The sequence below is a fragment of the Anneissia japonica genome, unplaced genomic scaffold (assembly GCF_011630105.1).
Source record: "Anneissia japonica isolate Jap-2015-1 unplaced genomic scaffold, ASM1163010v1 scaffold106_len93372_cov127, whole genome shotgun sequence".
Taxonomy (NCBI): domain Eukaryota; kingdom Metazoa; phylum Echinodermata; class Crinoidea; order Comatulida; family Comatulidae; genus Anneissia; species Anneissia japonica.
The window spans coordinates 12,993-23,704 of record NW_022749788.1 but is presented as its reverse complement, the minus strand read 5'-3'; the positions used below and the strand labels follow the sequence as shown (position 1 = coordinate 23,704).

General features: G+C 36.7%; 1 protein-coding gene across 1 annotated transcript in view; it reads right to left on the bottom strand.

Annotated features, from left to right (window-relative positions):
- The window catches only part of LOC117121211 (thyroid adenoma-associated protein homolog), a 21,178-nt gene extending 10,899 nt beyond the window's left edge, over positions 1 to 10,279 (bottom strand). Inside the window, exons 1-15 of the mRNA XM_033266336.1 lie at positions 10,004 to 10,279; positions 8,782 to 8,882; positions 8,089 to 8,255; positions 7,592 to 7,782; positions 7,140 to 7,188; positions 6,597 to 6,787; positions 5,613 to 5,901; positions 5,224 to 5,407; positions 4,756 to 4,825; positions 4,081 to 4,283; positions 3,081 to 3,230; positions 2,275 to 2,793; positions 1,728 to 1,883; positions 772 to 876; positions 14 to 128 (exon numbers count right to left, since the gene is read on the bottom strand). Coding sequence (XP_033122227.1) covers positions 14 to 128; positions 772 to 876; positions 1,728 to 1,883; positions 2,275 to 2,793; positions 3,081 to 3,230; positions 4,081 to 4,283; positions 4,756 to 4,825; positions 5,224 to 5,407; positions 5,613 to 5,901; positions 6,597 to 6,787; positions 7,140 to 7,188; positions 7,592 to 7,782; positions 8,089 to 8,255; positions 8,782 to 8,882; positions 10,004 to 10,019 — 2,506 coding nt within the window. The 5' untranslated portion in view covers positions 10,020 to 10,279. The remainder of the gene's footprint in view (positions 1 to 13; positions 129 to 771; positions 877 to 1,727; positions 1,884 to 2,274; positions 2,794 to 3,080; positions 3,231 to 4,080; positions 4,284 to 4,755; positions 4,826 to 5,223; positions 5,408 to 5,612; positions 5,902 to 6,596; positions 6,788 to 7,139; positions 7,189 to 7,591; positions 7,783 to 8,088; positions 8,256 to 8,781; positions 8,883 to 10,003) is intronic.
- Positions 10,280 to 10,712: the final 433 nt, after the last annotated feature.

The window sequence follows — 10,712 nt, the reverse complement described above, 5'->3', positions numbered from 1 at the left end:
CACATATACCTACCAGACTGAAATTTGCTCAAAATTGACAGAGCCGAGAGTGATGAAACCCTGGTTGAGTAACAGGAACCAGACTGTAATCCTGAAAACAGCAGCTCAACAAACCAATCCAGAAAGCCCTGCAATACAAAGCATTAACATTGATTTTGAAATTGCTCAATCAAGTTTACACTCTCTAACAAAAAGCAGTAGATCGGGGTACAGGTATATAACAGAACTCCTGGTGAAAGGGGTTTCTGAGAGCCAGATGGCTTGTGGCAAGTAGGTGCTTTGATGGGGTTCAAAAGAAGAACTTTTGCAGAGTTAAAGGGCAAAGCCAACTCGATTTGAAACATTCCAGCATGTAAATGGTAAATCCTGTCATCTTTTGATGATTTTTGAATGCAAAACGAGAGGTGTTATGATCTATTAGAGAAGGGGGGGGGGAGTGGGGGAGGCTTCTAAAAAAGTAGGGGTTCAGCCAAATGAAAACAATGAAAGATGGAGAATTGTTCACATTTTTAAATAGGCACTTGGTTACTCAGAATAAATTAATAAATCAAATCTATGAAACCAATCTAGACTAGACTATCAAATTTTATTTGACAAAAGAATGTGACATGCCTAAATATGGTCATGACGACATCACATCATCACCATATATGGGCACCTCATGACTATGTATGGAACATTATTTGTCAAACAAAATTTGAGAATCTGGACAGAGCATAAGGACAACACAAGAATAAAGACATTGACATTTTATTTTGCTAATGCATTCACCTTATATGCATGTATCCTGTTGGCTGCCTCTGATTGGCTGGGGCAGTTTGTTGTCTTAGAGTTCTTGTAATGGAGTCTGCCACTGTCTTGTAGCCTTATTAGAAGCTGAAAAAAAAAAAATGTCACATGAACAGATAGAGCCCCAAAATTTAAATAAAACGACTTGCACAAGGACACAGGTCAGACCAGTCTCTGACATGACCCACCAATCTTTCAATTGGAAGCCCAAAGCCCTAGCTTCAGCCCTCATAACGTTGCCACTGTGAAAGTCTAAAGCTTTGTCTACACTATCAAATTTCATCAAAAAAGCGTCAAGTAAAATGTGATGGAACATAAGAGTTGAACACGTTCAACTTTTTTTGATACAATTTGATAATATGTGATTAGACGTCATCACACCCATATATGGACATATCACATTTTTTTTTACACATAAAATTTGATAGTGTAGACAAAGCTCCAAGCCCTGTACAGACTATCACATCTTACTTGACAAACATATGTGACATACCTAAATATGGTCATGATGACATCCCATCATGACCATATATAGGCATGTCATGTCTATATATGGGCATACAACAGTTTTCTGTCAAAGAAAACTTAATAATCTGGACAGAGCTTAACACAGTCCCACATTTTTTCTCAAAGTAAAATTATTCCCTCAGTCACAGGAGAAAATACAAAAGCATCATAACTCATTACATCAAGAAAATTCACTCAAGGAGATATTGGAAAGTTCAGGACTGTAGGACAGATTATTAAATATATGGATTTATACACAAAATTTTTTTCATGGCACTTCCCTTGTAATTAATTGAATAGTCCATTGCAGTGGGCCATATTTTAAGCAATTTTCACCATGGTAAGCATTCACAAAACAGACCGTCAAGTTAAATGTTATTTATCAATACTACAAACATAAATTCAACAGTAATGTTTATCCTGGTATTTACCTTTTTTATTAACATCATCAACTGCTGCCTAAAGGATGGTAAGGGGCTGCTCAGGTTGTACGGTAGAAAGAATTTAATCAGATCAAAATCGCAATCAGTCAAGACTTCTGCAGTTTTCTTTGTATCGCAAATCAAAGCAAACGTATCTAGACGAACCTAAACAAATTATATTATTTTCATTTCTTGTTAAATAAATGTAAAGATGATGCAGACAGGCTGCTATCAGAATATAATGTATGCTATTAAAATTGTATTACACTATTGAAGTGGAGATGTAGTTTGGTGGTAAAGATGCTTGCCTTCCAACCCCAGGGTCTTGGGTTCAAATCCTGTGACAGCCCAGGATTTTTTCTCACAACTAAAAAAATCTCACTCCCTGAGCCTCATCATGAGTCTCGGCTGATGATCACATTATTTCATTTATTTAAGAGGGGAGCAAAATATCAGCCAACTTTCTAAGATATGTTGGAAGGATCACCCTCTAAAAAAATGGTCTTAAAAATTGTTAATTTTGAATGTGGATAAACATTATGGAATAACAAATAACCTGATTGTTCTTGTGACACAAAGCTTGTCTGATCGTTGTTCTTCCAACAAGTCCATGCCACATCTTGTCACCTTGTTCATCATCTTCAAACTCAGTAATGGTAATGTTTGAGGCCCTAGCTGTCTTTAAACACGTCATGAGCATGCAGAGCCGCATACCCTTATAATCCAGGGACTTTGAGGCCTGAGCATCCAGGGGCCAGCTGCCCTGCATATCCAGGGGCTTTGAAGATTGAGCATTTATGTGTTTTGAGCCCTGAGTATCAAGAGGTCTCATGCCCTGAACATTTTCGGGTCTCTTTTTCTCAGCATTCAGAAGATCGGTCTCTCTTACATCCAGGGGCATCATGCCTTGGGTATCCAGGGGTGATATGATTTGGGGAACCATAGGCTTTGATAACTTAACATCCGGGGACTTTATGCCCTGGACATCCAGGTGTTCCCACTTACTACTCTGCAGTGTTTCAATAATGTACTGGACACTTGAAGGATTACATTTCATAAGTTTTGGAAGTGTCACCTGAAAATAAAATAAAATCAATAAAGGTCTGTTTCTGTTTCATAAACTTAGAAAGAATCATACCTCACCAATTGGGAATTTATCATCCATAAGTTCATTTACTAGTGATTGCAGGCCATGATTATTTAGAGTGCACAACCTTTGGCCAGCCTGAAGGAAGTTAAACATCTCTACAATTTATACCAATTTATAAATTATTATATAATTTTAAAGAAAATATTTAAGGTTGAAAACTACAGGTCCCTTAAACACTTTCTGTCTATGGAAGGCAGAATTAATGAACTCACCTGCATGATGTATGATTTATGTTGAATTGGTGGACAGGTGTGCAGTGCATGCAGGAGGCTGTCAATCCAGGTGAAATGCCAATCATCACTGCTGCTATCAATCATTTGTTTTAAGTGGTCCTTAGCCATCACATCAACAAGATTGCCCACCTGATGTCAACATGCATAAAATATATAAATAACTCATGTATAATATTTTTTATAGTAATATATACAATGAGCTTTATGGTATAGCTTAAAGATTTGTGGTGAAGAAAAGTCGATAAAGCACTAATAAATTAAAATAAAACAAAAACATTTAACTGCTCATTCAATATCAAATTATCATATTGAAATAAATACTCATTTAGTATGTAGTTAAAACTTTCAGTGAGACATGTGTTAAAATAATTTATTTTTTTGCAAATAAATTTAGATTTAAAAAAATCTATAAATTGATTGTCAGTCAAGTGTTTTAACTCACAAGGGTTCCCATTCTCCTGTAACTCATGAGTTTCCTGGAAATCAGGAAGTCCAATGCCTTACACGCTGCGCCACAAGCCTCCACAAAGTTACCACCCCAGGCAGCAGAAGAAGAGGCAGATAGAGGAAAAAGTGGCAGAAAACATAACTGAATGAACTGGAAATCCTTCACGGAGGATCAGATGGTGGCCCGTGACCGAGAATCATGAAAGGAGCTGGTCAGATGCTCATGTGTGCAGCGACCCTACGAGCACACCCGGTCATGAGACCAGTAGGCAGCAAGCTAATGGAAGTCAGCATCAATGGGTATCACTATGTGCCGCAAATTAAACTAGAAGCGTTAAGAAAGCTTGTTTAACCAGATCTCATGGAAGTGACTTCCAACTTAGGACCCTTGAGCTCAAATGACACAGTTTAAAAATTCTATCGCTAAAAATACAATACAATTGAAGCATTCTGTAGAGAAGTTGCATTAACTCAGGACTCTGAGATTAGAAGGTAAACACCTTAACCTCTAAACCACTGAATGCTGACTTACACAAGGTGAAAGATTTTGATCCATAATGCAGATGTAAAGTTCAGTTGGTAATGTTGGATTCCGTTTTAAAATTAACTCTGCACCGATGTTGTCTACCATACAGGCAAGGAATGAGTATTTCCCACGGACATGGTGGTCACTTGAAAGGATCTTTTGTAAGACATCGCAAATGAAGGCATCATCGTTGTAGTCTGCATTCCCACCTGAAATTGAATCCAACAGTTAGTATTCTCTGTCAAGTACAGTGTAATATTGGATAATAATAATCATCATCATCACCACATCACAATCAAAGCACCAACATAATCACCTTAATCCCAACTACCATCACTGTCAACACCACCACCATCAAAATCACCAACACCATTATCATCATCAATATCACCATCATCATCACCAACACAACCACCATTCTCATAATCACCAACACCATAATCAAAATCATTATCACCACCACATTCATCAAAAATCACTCTCACTAACACTATCTTAATCAAAACCACCATCATCAAAATCATCTTCGTAACTACCATCGTCATAATCACCAACACAACCATTAAAATCACCATCCTCATCATAATCACCATAATTATTAATTATCATAATCATAGTTTACAATGTTGTTAGCATCATAATGTGATTCTGTAGTCTTCATGAAATGGATTTATCACTTACTATATCCAGCTGACTTTCGGTGAAGTTTTATAATGTTTCCAAAAATACTATTCACTTGATGCCTCATGCACTGTAAAAAAAAATATAAACACAACTGAAAAGCTAGAGATTAACAAAGTACTGTAGTAACAAGATCAGAGATAGGAATCACAAATAAGGAGTACATGCAGAAGGGGTTAGTAGGGGATCCAGGAATTTGAAATAGAAGGGGCCCAGGAAAAGACTTTCACAGACTTTTCTCAGGCCCAACATAGTTGAAGCTAAGGTAAGAAAATTTATGATTATGGCACTTTTGATGGCTGAAAATGAGACTCATAGAGTTCAATTTAAATTAATTTTCTTTCCCCAATTTAAAAAAAAATCATTTTTTAGGAGCCCCAGGTTGACTGCCCCATCCCCTTGAATCTCCTGGGGGAGGGGAGAAGAGGACTTAGTACTGTATATAAAAAGTGAAAAAGAAAATCTTACGTCTATAGGATGATCCCAGTTTGTCCATGAATATTCTAACAATTTTTGTGGGATATCCTGGTAACCAGTGAATGCTTTCAATGCGTTGAGATCGTCAACTTCAGTTTCCACATACGATATTGCACAAGTTGTCCATAATGCAAATGCTCGGGCAACAGAGAGAGCAGAGAACGATTCCATTAATCTGAGGTTGATAAAAAATCATTTCACAAATCCGATATCCAAATGTATATCTGATTTTTTCCTCCACCAAGGAGGTTAAATGTATTCACCTGTCTATCTGCCAGCAAGATTACGTAAAAAATAAGGAATGGTTGATCATTAAATTTAGTGCAATGCTGCATAATATATAATTATATGAATAAATTTATTATTAGAGGTAAACTCACACACTCACTAGACACCAGATCTGTTGAAACATCATTTCCAAAAGAGAAACATCACCAACAAGATGCCTTGTCAACTGATCTTTCGGTACAGTTGCCAATACACCTTGGCAGACAAACAGCTTGGACAGTGGCGGAAGGTAGTGAAACTCAATAATAACTGTTGACTTTTGTGTCTCAATACAAAGCTCATCAGCGATTTCTTTTGCGGGCAGCTTTTGATCAGCCAGTAGTAGCATGATTTGAATAAGTATCATACCGGCTGCATTTTGACAATCGGCGAAAAATAGACCTGAAAAAAGAACATCATAAAATAACATACATCTTGAGAAAAGATATCAAAGGGTAGGTGGTGGAAAAATTAAAAGTAGTTGGTTGATAATGTTGGTAAATTCTAAACAATAAGAGTGTATTTTAAAGATGGGCATGTGGTTAAAGATGGTGGGTGAAGGGCTATGAAATTGGCTTTACATAGGGTGGAAAACTTCAGGGCTGGATGGCCGTCAAATACACCTACATACCTCATTATACATTGGAGGCAAGTTCCATATAAATTTACATAGGTTCGATGCATGTTACTAATAGGTTAAAGAAATATGTTTTGGGTACACATTATCTCGACATATTTCAACTTATGAATTATGAGCAACGTGTGTCAACAATTACATAACTTACCTACAACTTATGGCCCGCATATGTGGGACGTACGTGCATATATGCTGGCATACGTTGAACAAATTTTGTGCATGCACAAAATGTTTTGACGACGTAACCTTACTACGATGCATACCAACGTGCTTCAGCGTGCTCTTAACTTACCCATAACAAAACTCATCTAAAAATTTACCTAGGTCATGTTGTACTTCCCACTTCTTATAATGAAGCATAGTTATGTGAACCATTGTATTACTGTACCAACTTAAAATAGGCACACGTTTGGTGTATGATGACAGCAAAATAATGAAATATATTAAATAGGTTAATTACCATCTTTTAAAATATGACAGGCATCATTTCTTATGTTTTGGATGCGGCTCCTCATCTTGCTGTCAATGTTGGTTACTTCATCACGTAACTCTGAATAACATTTACGGACTAAAACTCTTGTGGTCTTCACTATTGCTAGGCAATGATGCATCATTTCACTCAGTCCAACAGCAGTCTTTTCAGTATTATCTCTGGTAAGCATAAAAAAATGTGAACATAAATTTTGATTGACAGGATGCAAAATATAACTGAATGACAACCTACTCACTAAAGCCGGGCACTCTCTGCCGCCAACGGTCGTCGGCCGACACGATTCCATAAAGACTGCAATGACACAACACATGCAAAAGATCGTATTTAACGATGATAGGTTTAGACTGTCACTGTTAATCAGCAGACAGCATCGCATCATCTAGCGCTCACAGGGAGCGAAGTTGGATTCATTGAACGATTTTCATACAACTGTTGTATGACGTAGTGAGTGCCCACCATATACTCTCACTAAAACCCACAACTCAAGTACAACTCATCCCATAAGTATACCTTATTCTTGCAACAATGGAGTGAAGAACATCTTCCAGTATAGCAATGACTGAAAACAGAAAAAAAAATTCACTAAAATCAAGAACACAATACCTTCTCTGGAATTCCAGACATGATGGCGTTTGTAAAAAAAAAGACAAAAAATGAATTGACCAACCAGATGTCAGAAGCCACCCAGAGGAATATTCCTTGGAGAGACTTACAGTATCTAAATTATCAGGAACTGCATGTGATTCACCTAATTTTAAAGCTCTCTCCATATTATATCATTTCCAAAACCAAAAACTGTATATAGTCATGATGTGCCTATATATGGTCATGATGTGATGTCATCATGACTAAATTTAGGCATGTCACATGTTGTTGTCAAATAAAATTTGACAGTCTGGACAGACCTTTTATTCCTTAAGTAGTTTTCTTGGATTATTAGTCTACTGCTTGTAAAATTTTACCTGGATGAAGAGTTGCCTTCAGAGCGGCTTCTCCAAGACTGAAGTTCTCCATCAATGACTGCAAAGTATCTATCCTGACTCTGCATGATGATTGGTCACTTTGGTCACAGGAGGCAATGTGATTGGTCAATGCAGTCTGCAATGACTTTATAATGCATCCATGCAAAGTATCTGGTAGGCTTTGAAGAACACTGAAACAGGATAAATTCAATAATATTTTATGCACCTTTCTGGAGTGTCAATCAAACTTAAAAACTGACCAATCAGAACTGGGCCAGGAACATGTCTAACAAATAAATTTGACCACGTGTCAGGGACTTTGGACCACCTTGTCAGGGACCTCAGACTCCTTGACAAGAAAGTTCTGACACCAGCACTGCGATCTTAAAACCAGATGACATGATATTCATCTATTCGTTAAGTAAAGAGATAAATCTAAAAAAAATTCTCATGGTATTGCTAAAATTTGATAACAATTTTTATATATGAAAATTCCCCAAAAACAAGAACTGCCTCGATCCAGCCTTCTGTACCTAACAATGGTCCTACGAAGCACACAGCGAGCTTGTGCATTAATATGAATGTCTGCGAGAATGCCAATCAAATCTTCCAAGTGCGATTCTTCAAATCCCGGACAAACCAGCTTTCTTAATCCAGAGCCAAACTGAAAATATAATTTAGATAACATATTTATGATCATTCACAATCAAATTTAGTGAATTACCCAAGTTTTATTTATTATTATTTAATAACTTTTAGGCGAGTATTTCAATGTCTTTTTAACTAAATGAGCCTGAGGTTCGTACAAGTGGTCTGGCGAGCAGAGTGGCTGCATAGTGAGGCAGGGGTACCACTCTACAACCTTAACATTGAGCATTGGCTGGTTCAAACCGCTCTTCAGGATTCTGTTGATAAAACCAAGCCTTGGATACAGATTCCAAATGGGATGTCTAGCATACACATCTGGCTCATGTACACTAGATTCCACTATCTTATAAAAGAGAAGTAAGGGGTTGCCCCAATGCAACATGGTTGGTGCTGAGGTAATAAATTGTATGTCTATTACACTCTAGTCTAGATAGTTGGTTATGGCACTCTCAGGTTGAAATTTAAATGCAATTTTCTTTTTTCCAAATTGTTTTTTAATTTTCAAAAATTAAATCTGCCAATGTGATAGGGAATCACCGTACCTTCTTTAAGAGAGAGACTTGTTGCAACTCATTCTCCTCTTGCAAGAACTCATTGAAAGATTGCCAGTTGATACATGACGATGGAGAATCTTTAATCATAACTAGAAAAAACCAAAGAAGTATGATTACATTCCAGCCTGGGCATTGCAAAATAATAATAAATTAATGAAAAATAAATACTTAAGACCTTAGCAACCAATTTATGGTGTACTGTAGTCTTAGCCATTGATACAATACAGTACATTCCTATTCTACGCTTTCCGTAAAGTTCAGTGGATGTAATATTTCTATTCAGCAACCCCCTTTTCAAAATCCTGGATACGCCACTACATTAACCACGTTCTTTGCCATTTAACATCCAGGTATTTAGGACGGATGAAGATCTGTTTGCCCTTGTATCATTCCATTTTGGGCTGTTTCGCTCTCTATTTAAGAAAATCATTTTACTTAGTGAACCTTGTACTTTGAGAAAATCATTTTGCTCAGTGAAACATATACTTTGAGATAATCATTTTGTTTAGTAAAACCTATACTTTCATAGATATATTTTTAAAAATTTCTGCAATCTTGATTCATAAATAAATAAAAACTCTCCCCTAGATGCAAAAAATATAACTCCACTAAATATTACACATACATTCACTAGTTTTAGCATAATCCAGCTAACATACCAACGGCAGTGAATATGTAACATCCTTGATGGAGGTAATTAATTGACTGCTTTTGGAAAAAGGCTAATGCATTTAACAAAGTATTAGGGTTTAACAGGTTATCCTGTTTACTGAATCCTGATTCCACATCTGGTTGTTTATCATAGATGTGTACACATTAATTATATAAATTAACAATGATTATTTATTCTTTTGATAGTGCAGGCACTTTGTGTACTAATTTTCACAGTGAAGCAGTTAAAAATCAATCCCGGAACATTGAAAATTAATATGCGTTGTATGGGGCAATGGCGCAATGCCTATGCGCTCTCATTAGGCGGTCCGCAAGGCCCCGACCGCAAGGGGTCTAACCAATATGCTCCTCGATCTATCACCCCAACCAAAGGGTTTTGTTGATACATAACAGCATAATGAGTCTCTGACATCGACTGTAGGACATATAATGTATCATATTATATCCAGTGTGAAAGATTAAAGGGTATCCTGTCCACCTGGGGCCCACTAAATTTGTTTACCTTGCTTTAAGTTTAATTACTTTTAATTTACTGTACCTTGTAACTGGACCATTTTGAAAAGGCGTACTACTGTATGCTACTGAAAATGCAATCCAGTAAAACAAAACAATAAATAAATTTCTACGGTTCAGCGCACATACATTGACTATTACCAGTTTAGCAACTGAGCTAATCTGCTCTCATCAAAGTAACATGAATTTTCATTTTGGACTAATTATAATAATTACAATATTTTGATGCGATAAATTTAATAGGAAAGCTTCAGCAATATACCATGTCCCCCTCCCCAATGAGTCGCATTACAAACAACAGATACAGATTGTCTTTATCTGCTCCCTGAAATCGCTTTGTTTTATACATTTAATGTTTTATACATTTAAAAGTCATAAGAATTGTTCATTACACCTTTAACTTTAAGACTTCTGCAGTCAAGGGAACTTAAGATAAAGTCAAAGTAAAATCCTCCAAGGTAGGCCCTAACCTTTTCATATGGACTTGAAGAATAGTGTTTTGAATACTAGATTAGACACAGAAACAATAGTAAAAAAAGAATGATTACTAAGCATTAGCTAACATTTGAGACTGGGGTTTCCATGGTCTTTAGATGAGATTTTCTTAGGGCCCGATCGGCTAGAAATGGACCCGATTGTCCTACTAAATACCACACAGATCATGGGACCACAGGCCACCACACAGAACCACTTGGATGCAAAAACAGGGGCGGATCCGGAATTTTTCAAACCTG